At 37.9% G+C, this 12,134-nt stretch overlaps 1 protein-coding gene across 3 annotated transcripts in view; it reads left to right on the forward strand.

Annotated features, from left to right (window-relative positions):
- LOC149837086 (uncharacterized) overlaps window positions 1–6,309 on the forward strand; it is a 29,938-nt gene extending 23,629 nt beyond the window's left edge. Inside the window, exons 12-17 of one of the 3 annotated variants that reach the window (XR_016431887.1) lie at window positions 2,812–2,892; window positions 2,987–3,048; window positions 3,167–3,260; window positions 4,045–4,144; window positions 4,240–4,528; window positions 5,986–6,309. Coding sequence is in view for 1 of the 3 variants with exons in the window: in XM_090005811.1 (XP_089861937.1) it covers window positions 2,812–2,892; window positions 2,987–3,048; window positions 3,167–3,248 (225 nt within the window). In the remaining 2 variants the exon portion in view is untranslated. The remainder of the gene's footprint in view (window positions 1–2,811; window positions 2,893–2,986; window positions 3,049–3,166; window positions 3,261–4,044; window positions 4,145–4,239; window positions 4,529–5,985) is intronic. The other 2 variants (XR_016431888.1, XM_090005811.1) reach the window with 2 other exon arrangements.
- The last annotated feature ends 5,825 nt before the right edge of the window (window positions 6,310–12,134 follow it).

Below are 12,134 nucleotides of genomic sequence, written 5' to 3' on the forward strand. Positions count from 1 at the left end.
TCTGTAGCATTTTTGAGTTTTAGGGGTCAGGATTTGGCTGCTTGGAGCTAATGAAAATGCTAGATAAGTGTTGTGTGCATGTATATGCATGCATGCATGTGTGTGTCATGAGTAAGGGACAGGTGCAAGTAATGTAAGGGAATTTCTGGAAACATGGGTGCGGGAATGCGGATATATATATATATATATATATATATAGAGAGAGAGAGAGAGAGAGAGAGAGAGAGAGAGAGAGAGAGAGAGAGAGAGAGAGAGAGTAGCTGCCAACGACAGCCGACTCCTGCACAATGTTCATCGCTATATATATCATACACACAAATATCGATATTGGCTATATCTCGGCAAGGCTATTTCTCGTGATATTATAGGTTTGGTGATAAGTCTTGGGGCTTAAAAAGTATAAACAATAACAAAAATAAGTAAGAAAATATCATGTTTAGACAAAAAATACATAAGTGATAAAAGAAATAAGTAAAAAATGTAAAAAAAAGAAGAAAAACATATTTAAAATGTAAAAAATAAATAAAAACAGTAAAAATAATTGATAATATCGTGATATTAATTGGAGATATTTTCACAATATTGTGATATTTTACCTATATTATCATTTGCTAAATTTGCAGCGATAATATTGTGATATTTTGAAAATATCACCAATATTTGTGACTATTATATATATATATATATATATATATATATATATATATATATATAGAGAGAGAGAGAGAGAGAGAGAGAGAGAGAGAGAGAGAGAGAGAGAGTAGCTGGCAATCTAAGTCACAGGGACTCGACAAAGCAGGTGCCGCACCTGCGTCGATGCAATGCGACGCGACGCCGGTGCACGTGCGCTCAACATGACCCTGGGTGTGGTCAACGCACCCAAGGTCATTTAGGTCCAATTTTTAGACTATTTTTTTTTTCGCCCGATGAAAAGCGAGTGAGAGAAGGAGGATTAGGGAAAAATTCTCCTGAAGCCGATGCCAATGCCGACGATCTCCGACTCCTAGCCGCTCCTCCTCGGTTCTCAGGTATGTCTCCTTCCGACTTGCTCTCTCTCTCACTCTCACTCGCTCTCCATCACTCTCACGGTCTCTCTTCTCTCTGTCACTCTCACTATCTCTCTCATAGTCTCTCTTCTCTCCGTCACTCTCGCTGTCTCTCATTCTCACTCTCACTGTCATTGTCCCTCTTCTCTGATTGTATTATACGTGGGTCATTAGCATCTAGGGGTTTTAACTTTTTATTAATAGGCTTTTTGGACATTTCGAAAAATTTTCAATAATATTATTTGGGGGTTTTGGGCATTCCGAATTTTTTTCAATAATGTTATTTGGGGGGTTTGGGCATTCTGAAATTTTTCGATGAATTGATGATGCTATATAGAGGTATATAGTTAATGAAGTTTGTATTTATTTTTTGGGGATCTTTGACTATTTGATTTTGGAGCTTTTGATTCTATGCTAAAATGGGTTTTGTGGAGCTTCTTGATTTTTTAATTTGTTTACAATCTATTTTATTAGTTGCTTATGCTTGATGACTTAAGGTCAAATGTTACTTTCTTCTTTTTTGAAAAGTCGTTCTATCAACCATTGCTTAAAATGTGTTGCTATGTTATGGGCATGTAATGGGTTTAATTTATTTGTTTTGGGATTGATTCATTATCTAAGTTCAGTTCATAGGATTATAAGATCTACCAAGTTACAGAAGTTATTGATTTGTCAATATTTTAAGGTGCAGTTGCTCACTTTCCTGTTTCAAGAAACACAAGGTATTCTCTTCATTCAAGTTCTTTTGCTGGTTGCTCTTCGAACAGGTGTATGCTTATATGTGTTTGTACTCTATTTTAGTTTCTGTTGCGTGGTCATAATTCTGCTGCAGTTCGTTTCATAACTCATTTAATGACACATGCTGCAGAAGGTTTAATGTTAGAAATATGAAGTTACATTGAATCACTCAAGCATGTATATGTTCATATAACCTGGTTAATGTACCCCTGTTTTGACCAGTCCAAGACATATAGTTGACTAAGAAAATGGTCTATCTGACTATGCCAACCTTGAAACTGTCAAGGTTCCCTTATATATATATATATATATACATTTTTTCCCTGCCGCACCCCCGCACCTAAGGTTTTTTAAAGTGCCGCATCCCCGCACCCGCACCCATGTGACTTAGCTGGCAATGCACTTAGGTGCCAACAGCAGCCAACTTCTGTGCGCGCTATGGATGCCGTGCATGTTTTTTTCCGCTTTTGGGTCTTTAGCGGCTGTCGCGACCACCGCTAAAAGTGCTTTTAACACGCACACGATGATCCTGAGTCGCCCATTGTGCAGGCAATGAGTGGCCCTGGTGCGTTGGTAGGGGTTGGCTGCCAACCCCCTTCTCATATATATATATATATATATATATATATATATATATATATATATATATATATATATATATATATACCCCACACACACACACACACACACACAATGACACAAATAATTAAAACCAATTTTAATCATGTTCTATAATTAATTAGTTACTAGTTACTAACAAAGTCACCATCCATTAGAATCTAACAATTACTATTAAATAAAAAGGAAAGTTGAAATCTGGAAGCATCATGGTATGCTCTAAATGAATTAGCAAGAAAGAAAAAGCCACAAATAATTAAAACCAATTTTAATCATGTTGATGGAAAAACACTTGCCTAACCAAGTCCATCTCACCATTTACATAGAGTCTGAATTTTAATTCTGGTTGGATGATCACCCTGTCAGTTTATGCTAGTTTTTAGTATGCTTATGGCATATTTCTTCATAGGTTCAATCCTCCGTCAGAAGAAAGCTAAAGCAACATGAGCTAACAAGGCCTTTAGCAACTAAGGAGCTGGTTTGGTTTATGGTATGATGTGTGGCTATAATTCCTTGTATTTTGTTGGTATATGTTAGTGTCAAAAAATTGATGAGCTTGATTTATTTTTTTCAATTTTTTGCAGTCTTCTGCTCTACTGGCTCTACCTGTGTTTATTATTTATAGGGTGTACTCCTCCTTATTCAGGTTACTTTCTGAACATGTTGATTGTAGCCTTATAGAAAACTAATATCATCATAGGATCCGTTGCGTTTTTCATGCCATCATGGTTCCTTGCTCTGATAACATTGAGATATGTTGGCAGAAAGAAGGTGCAGGTGCCACTTCATAGCAGTCAGGCCAGCCATACTCATCGCAGGCCTAAACGAAGACATGCAGAGAAGTAGAAATCTTTCAGGGTATGTTAAATCATTTTATTCTTCTTACGTAACATCCCCATATACTTCTTTCACCAATCATGCTTTTGGTTTTTGGAAATTCTAAGGATCATCTACTATCTCAAGAGGGCATATTATCTTAATATTTACTGAATCCAAGTTTTCACGAGATTAATTTTGTCTTCTATATCATTATATAGTAGAAATCAGAGTAATCTGGTATTTTTTTTTCTTTTCTATCAGCTTGATATTTGATGCCCTCAGGGCATGTTTGGAAGTAAGAAAATTTCTCATAGGAAAAGAAAATTTTACCTATAAGAAGTTTTGATATGATAACTTTTCCAAATGGAAAATTGTCACTTGTTTGTGTATCATGATAAAAACGGAGTGAAAAAATGTAAGAAAAATGAGAGAGAGAGAGAGAGAGAGAGAGAGAGAGAGAGAGAGAGAGAGAGAGAGCTGAAAATGGTGATGGGTGGGAGGAATATGAAGATAGAGAAAGCTCTTGTTGTGGCAGCCTATGGAATGAGATGTGTTGTGGGTGAATGGTTGACCTAATGCAAAAATAATTTTTGATAGGAAAAATTCCTCCACCTGGGGGGTGGAAGAATGTTTCCTATAAAAAATCATACTTTTTAGAAAAGCTTTCCTTTCAATTTTTTTTATCATTTGTAACAGTTGGAAAAATTGTAATTATTTCTTTCCTACTTTCACTTTTCCTTCTATTTTCTCACTTTCAAACATGCCCTAAAAGAACTAACCAGATCCATTATTGAATAGATGTAGTTTTCTTGTTCATGTGCAGAACCAAAACATGGTTATTGCTAGCTTTCTGCTGCTTCTTGATTTTTGTTTGGTTTCAGCTGAGCTGCTGATGTTGCACACACAGACAACACTATCTAATGGTTGTTTCCTACTTGGTTTGGTTCCTTGTAGTTCATATGGACAACCACATACTATGCATTTGATTTAGTTGTATATTTGATTTGTCCTGATGCAGGTTATGCATTTTAATTAGCTTCGGTCTGTTTGCATACCATGTTTTAATGTGTTCCTGTGGTTCCATTCATGTATAAAAACTTCTAAGAAGATATAAGAGAGCTATTTCGAGATCTTTGGTTGCGGAGATTTTTGCTATGGAAAGAGTACTAGAGATAAATACATTAAGCAATGGATGCAATAGAATCTCAAGTCCCATCATGCAACATTGAAGTTCAACTAAATCCTGCATCATTGAGAAGCCATAGCACATTCTTGCTAGGTCTAGGCAATTTGGCCACTGGTGTCTTGTAAGTACACTGTAACTCAATCTAACTATGCATGTAAGCATAACACAATCCCAATTTCAAATGATAAATGGTTATGTGTTTCATCTTCCTTCATATTTCTTCTCAATGTCTTGAGTCTCGTTTTAATTTGGACATGGTTTTTGGACAATAAAGTGTTTAAAAGTATTGTTTTACATCAATAGTTACTGTTTAAAGTATTGCACAACCTGAATTAACAATTTTACCTTATTTTGAGATTTGAAAGAATTTTCTGAAATGGAACTGTCTTAGTTAATTGCAAAGTAATGAAATTTTGAATAAGTTCCTCCAAAGGTCCTTAAAAGGTTTGAACTTTCAAAAGAGACTGGTCTAAATAAATGCTTTTTGATTTATTATTTCGAAAATGAACCTAACACTCTAATGAAGGGATGGTAAATAGTAACTTATTGGGCAGTGGTAGCTCATTTCATGATTATTGTGCTTTTTAGAATAAAGTTGGATGAAAATAATTACAATGATTCTATAAGGATAACCTTGGACGAGAACATTGGCAGAAAATGATAGAAGATTTGAGTAGTGTTTTGTTAGCTTTATGTACTAAAGACTTGTAAAAGTCTCAAAAACTAGATTTTGGGCTTGTATTAGAATGCAAAAATAAAAGTTTAGTTTTAGCAAATAAAACTGCATAAATGCTATTAAGAGGTTCATGTTCCTTCTTTTGTGAAACATTGTTAGGTTTAAGTTATACCAAAAATCAGAAATGAACGGTTCAATGTCACACCCTAAGACATGGGCGGGGGCCATGACATACAAAATCTAGCGTTCTTAGCGATAGTGGGATAGTGGATTGATTATTTTGGACTTCTGGGCTTACATATTAAAGAGAGAGAGAGAGAGAGAGAGTGTGTGTGTGTGTCCACGTGTGCAAATCATTCTGAAGTGCGTTGAAGGCATGTTCTCGATCTCTATGTTTCTCTGCTGTATGCTGCATTTAGAGTTCTTTCTTTTTCTTTCTGGGGAGAAGCATGATATGCCATGTACATTTCCAAGATTTGAAAAATGTCTGAAGACTAAAATGGCCTGTGATATCTCTAGGACAAATATGCCCACTCATAAAAAATAAATTTTTTTGACACTTCCAAAAATAGTTGATATTTAGAACTTAGATCCTTCAGGAAGTATCAACTACCCAAGGTTGTGAGGTATTTATCCTTGTAGGCTACGATATGCAAGAGCACAACCCAGCCATGTCAGGCCCCTAATTGGTGGTATGCGGCTTGCAAATTGGCTGACTTGGTTGAGACTCTGCCGACTCATTTGTCTTCTGCATTAGGCTGCCTAATTGTTGTATAATAAAGCCTCCTTTAGCCGTATCACTGCTACTCAGACTTGATGAATGGCACATAGCCTGCCTCAGTATTCCGAGTCAAGGAATTTCCACCTTATATTGTGATCTTTTTCTTTTTGGTGATTTGCAGATGGAACGATGCGGACATGATTCCTTCTTCTTAAGCCTCCACCGGTTTGTCGCTTCTGAGTTTTGACATCTGATATAGCTTGCGAATCAATGTGGAAAAAGAAGGAAAAGAGAAAATCATGTTTTAAAGTGGTGATTTATGTTTGTAATTTTGTAGGGCAGGATGTTGGTTTGTTCTTATCTTCCCTTCGGGGTTGGCTGTCATAGATTATCCTGAGATTTCTTTTCCAATTAGTTCGGGGATGATTGGTTTTTTGAAACGAAATCTGTAATGTGTGTTTGCTCATGTTTTCACTGGATGCATGATGGCCATACATCTTCTCAATCATGCGCTTGCATTTGATTGGAATAAGTTTTCTGTTTCAAAATGACAAAAGAATAGTTCAAATAGCTCGTGGGGTCCCAACGGGGTTTGGGGTAGTGGGATGCAGCGTAGGCTGCTAGGCAGGCGGTCTTGGTTCAAATCTCATGGACGTCACTCCTTGCCCAAGCCAAAGCATGGCGACTCCCTGGGGGCATGGGTCCCATGGAATTTTATGCTGATGTGTGTAACGGCAGTCAGCGTGGCTAGGTCTCTGATTCTTTGGGTGGTTTTCCGTGTAAATATAAGAAAACAGCCCTAGCAGGGAACCATTCCCTTCTGCCAGTTTTTTTTTTCTTTTTTTTGACAGAAAAAGCTGGGGTTAGTCCGACCCCTACCAGTTATATAACCATACCATTGAGATTCGAACTTGCAACGTCTCAACACAAGGTGATGTTCCCTAACTGCTCCTGCCATTCAAGCGGAGCCCCAAGTTGGTAAAAGGTGAGATTTTGTCATGCGTCAAAAGATGAGGGTGACCACTCACTACCAACATTAGTCTTAAAACGTGAGATTTATGGAATTTTTATTTTTTTAAATTTATTTGTTTATTCCTGAGATTTTGCCGAAAAAAATGCGAGATTTACTAAATTTTTTTAATTTCTCGTGAGTTTTTGGAAAACGGGAAATTGTCAATAAAAACGATATGCACCTGTACTGACAACATTGATGTAGATCATAGTGACAAACGTTTTTATCGGCAATTTCTCGTTTTCAAAAAACTTGCGAGAAATTGAAAAAATTTCATAAATCTCGCATTTTTTTGGCAAAATCTCGACAATAAAAAAATAAATTTAAAATAATAAAATTTCATAAATCTCGCGTTTTAAGGCTAATGTTGGCAGCTTTTAAAGCTAATGTTGGCAGTGAGTGGTCACCTCATCTTTTGATCCTCTGACGCATGGCAGCTAGCATGCTGCCCTTCCAGCTCCGCCTTCTTCATTCTTTCATTTTCTTTTTCGAAAGTTGTCATTTTTTGTTCAGATTCATCGTGTCCCTTCTCCACTGGGGCTTTCTCCTCTCTGGTGGTCAGCGAGAGCAATGACCGATCCTCTCTTTCGATCGTTTGTTGAAGGTTGTTATCTTCTGCTCTAGCCTGCATCACCTCTAGCGAGTCCAAAGTCATCCCTTCCACTGTGGCCTGCTCCTCCCATGGCTGGACTGCTCTTCATCCTTCCTCGTGACTAAAGGTTGGTCAAACTTCGAAAGCACCTGGAAGCGGTCTGCCAGTTTCTTCCTCTGCTGGTCTTGTCGCTGTTTTGTGGGTCACCGTGACCTTATCACCATCGCATTTGGGGTTTTCTTCGGGCACCACCAAGCGCAATCAGCAACCATCCGATGCATGAGAAATGGCTCTGCAGAGGCTGTTGTATCTATTACTCGTCTCGTAGAGAATATCTGGGCACCCTCAGGCGCAACCAACGTTTAAATCGCGATAAATTTCATAAATATTCCGTTTAAATCGCGATATTTATGCTTTTTCATAAATCTCGCTAGAATGTGAAAATCTTGCGAGAAATTGCCGTTCTAAACTTTCAGGCAATTTTTCGTGATATTATCGATGAGATTTTCATAAATCTCGCGATATTTGTCACACTGCCCCTGAATAGTCTATTTTTAATAAATGTAAAAAATATTTAGAATTATTTTTTAAAAATTATTTTAACAGCTTTAATACATGTCACGTTCTGATTGATATGTAATATTTGAAAATTTGTTTGGCCGATTCAGAACTATTCGCTTCAGTATCGGGTAGGCCGATTCACCTGAATAGTTGCCTATACCGATACTGACAACATTGATCGATACCCTTGTAAGAACAACTACGGGCCATGGCGCAGCCAAACGGTGATGTTTTGGATTGGTATGCAAGCGAGGCACGTGCCATACTTTTCTGCCTGGACAAGCATAACGTGACACCACTAATGACTCTTGAGCACAAGCGTGAAAAAACACAAGAAAACAACATTGAAATACATCGTTTCAAGAAAAATCAACATAGGCGGTGATAACGGTCGACAAACCTTCTTCCACAAGGGCGACAAACATTTACATGCACAAAACTTGTCTGTTGACGCAGAAATGAGAATGTTCAGCAGGCCAAGTCCCCGCACAGGAAAAGGAAAATTAAGCTAAAAAATGTTCCACTTGAAATCCAGAATCATTTCTTTAAGTTCTAAGTGTTGGGTTTCCTTATGTAGGATCCATTGGTTCGATGCATATTCATTATCTCTGCAGAATTCTAAGCACGATGCCTGATTTTTTTTAGGACGATTTTCGTATTCGCTGGATAGCGATTTGTAGAAGTCCTCTTAGCTAAACGACGATTCACTTGTTTAAAGTTTGAGGATCAATAATTTGTCGATAACGATTTGGCGAAGAGTGCTTTAACCTGGATATCGATTTATAGTAGTCGCTGGATAATGATTTGTGGCTTCAGGCGGATAGCGATTTGTACTAATGCACTTCAGGCACATTGTAAGTTGTGCAAGACGTTTAGTCTCCCACATTAAATGCGGGTCTCGTCCTCTATTCAAGGGATGAATGAGAAAGCAAAAGAAGAAACAAAAGAGAGCGAAAAGGTGTGAGAAACTCTTTTAGGGCACCAAAAGGGCGTGAAATGAACAAAAACAAGAAGTGTTGCTACACTTCTTTCAGGACAACTTCGTCAAGCTGGTTCTTCAGATCATTCATTCTTTGTTCCTCAGTGAGGTATATCCTCTTGTTCATTTCGTTACACTTTGTGTGTTTGTAAGGCTTATGTCTTTCAGCCACTTTGTAATCTTTGTTTAAATAAAGTGAAAGTTGCTGACCTATTGGTCGTCGTGAACGTACCTCAGTTGAGAGGGAACCACGTAAATCGTTGTGTGCTGTTTTCTTTTTGTTGTTGGTTTGTTTTGGTTTTATTTCTTCTACTGTTATTGTTTTATTGTTTTTATCGATTCACACTTGTGGGAAGACCCAATATGTCCGTTTTAACCCTAACATCTGGTATCAGAGCTTTGATTTCTAGTCTCAGTTCGTCATATATTTATGTGTGAGCCATAGAGAACAACGTCGATCGCATGATCAGTTTGAATGACACAAATTGGATGACATGAAAAACAAAAATGAAAGACCTTTTGGTTTGTAAAAATCTGGATGAACCTATATAGGATGATAGCAGCAAACCAGAAGAGATGAAAGATGACGAATAAAGAAAGCTAAACCGAAAGACTATCGATTTTATTCGGCAATGGATAGATGATAGTGTCTTTCATCATGTATCAATAGAAACTTTGATGCATGGTCTTTTGACCAAAACTGAAAAGTCTTCATGATAGAAATACGACAGTGAATAAGGTCTTTCTATTTCGAAAGCTTGTGAACCTCAAATACAAATAGGGCAACTCTATTGCAGAGCATTTAAATGAGATCAAAAGCATTGTAAATCAGTTGACTACAATGAAAATCACTTTTGATGATGAGTTGCAAGCCTTGTTGCTTCTTAGTTCCCTTCTTGAGAGTTGAGAAACCTTGGTGGTCACAGTCAGTAACTCTGCACCTGATGAAACGGTAACAATGAGCCAAGTTGCCAGTAGTCTCCTAAATGAGGATACAAGAAGAAAGTTATAAGGTTCTTCTGCCTCTGAGACACTAGTGATTGAAAATCGGAGGAGAAGCAAGAGTAAAAGCAAGGCTTCACAATACCGTGGCAAATCCAGAGGCCGCTGACACTCGAGCTCAAAGAAAGATGTTGAGTGTTATTATTGCTACAAGAAGGGGCATATGAAGCAGGAGTGCAAGAAGCTCAAGTTCAAGAAGCATAGCAAAAAGAAGAGCTCAGAAGAAAAGCAGAGTGCCATAACCACAGTCACAGATGGAGAGCTCATGGTTATTTGTGATGGCACTAGCATCAATCTGATTGTTTAAGAGACTGATTGAGTTATTGACTCTGAAGCTTCATTTCATGTTACCTCACAGACTGATTTCTCCACTTCCTACTCGCAAGGTGATTTCAGGAATGTTCGAATGAGAAATGAAGATATGTCAAAGATTATTGACATTGGCGACATTTGCTTGAAAACAAACGTTGGCTGCAAATTATTGCTGAAAGATGTGAGGCATGTACCCGACATCCAACTGAATACGATCTCTGCCAAAAAGTTGGATGATGAGGGCTACACCAACACCTTCAATGATGGAAGGTGGAAGCAAGAGGAACTAAGACCTGCTCCCTCTACACTTTGCAAGCGAAGACCTGCAAGAGTGTTGTGAATGCTATGGAGACTGGCTCGTCCACAGAGATATGACATAAAAGACTCAAGCATATGAGCGAGAAGGGACTGCAAGTCCTAGTTAAAAAAGAGCTCCTGACTGGAGCAACAAATATATCTTTGGAACATTGTGTTCATTGCTTCCATGGTAAACAATACAAAGTTTCTTTCCATAGAAACATTGCATTTAAAAAATCTCATGTTCTAGATCTTGTATATTCAGATGTCTGTGGACCTTTGAAGGTCAAGACACTTAGTGGTGCATTGTACTTTGTGACTTTCATTGATGATCACTCTAGAAAAGTCTGAGCTTATACACTAAGAACTAAAGACCAAGTTCTAGATGTATTCAAACATTTTCAATCCATGACTGAAAGAGAATTTGACAGGCAGTTGAAGTGTGTTCGCTCGGATAATGGTGGTGAATACATTAGGTTATTTGATCAATATTACACCAATCATGACATCAAGCATGAAAGGACTGTGAGGATGACACCTCAACAAAATAGGGTTGCTGAAAGAATGAATCACACAATCCTTGAGAGAGTCAGATGTTTGCTGTCACACTCTAAATTGTCGAGATCTTTTTGGGGTGAGACAATGAGGACAATAGTTGATCTTATCAACTTGTCTCCTTCTATTCTCTTGAAGGGAGATGTTCCAGAGAAAGTTTAGACAGAAAAAGAACCTTTGAATATACACTTAAGAGTGTTCAGCTACAGAACTTTTGTTCATGTTCCGAAGGAAGAGAGGTCCAAGCTTTCCAAAAGTCAAGTAGTGTATATTCATTGGCTATGGACATGAAGAAATTGACTATAGACTCTATGACCCGGTTGATAAGAAGGTGGTCAGAAGTCGAGATGTTGTCTACTTGAAAGATCAGACCATTGAAGACATTGATAAGTCTGAGCCATCAGAGTCCAATAAAGGTCATTTTGTTGACTTAGATCCCCTTGATACATCGGTTGTTCAGGATTTCATGGAGAAGATGTCACCTCCTCACAATGATGCAGATGAAGGATATGATGAGACAAAAATTGAGGGGGAACCAACACCCCAAGAGTCACTTCCTCAGACTCCAATAAGGAGGTCTACCATAGCGAAACAACCATCCAAAAAATACTCATTGAATGAGTATATGTGATGATTACAGATCAAGGTGAGCCAAAAACTTTTGAAGAAGTTTTGGAGGATAAAAACCAAACTGAGTGGCTTAAGGCAATGCAAGAGGAAATGAATTCACTGCATGAGAATCACACCTTTGATCTGATAAAGACACCTAAATGAAAGAAGGTGTTGAAGAACAAGTGGGTTTTCAAGCAGAAGACTGATGTGATCAACTCTCAACCTAGATACAAGGCACGACTTGTAGTGAAAGGTTTTGCTCAGAAGAAAGGAGTTGATTTTGATGAAATCTTTTCACCAGTTGTAAAGATGTCCTCCGTCCGAACTGTGCTCGGTATAGTGCAAGCATGAATTTGAAAATTGAGCAGCTTGATGTGAAGACTGCATTTTTACATGGTGACTTGGAAG

This window comes from Nuphar pumila, chromosome 5 (assembly GCF_984573655.1).
Source record: "Nuphar pumila chromosome 5, dmNupPumi1.hap1.1, whole genome shotgun sequence".
Classification (NCBI taxonomy): domain Eukaryota; kingdom Viridiplantae; phylum Streptophyta; class Magnoliopsida; order Nymphaeales; family Nymphaeaceae; genus Nuphar; species Nuphar pumila.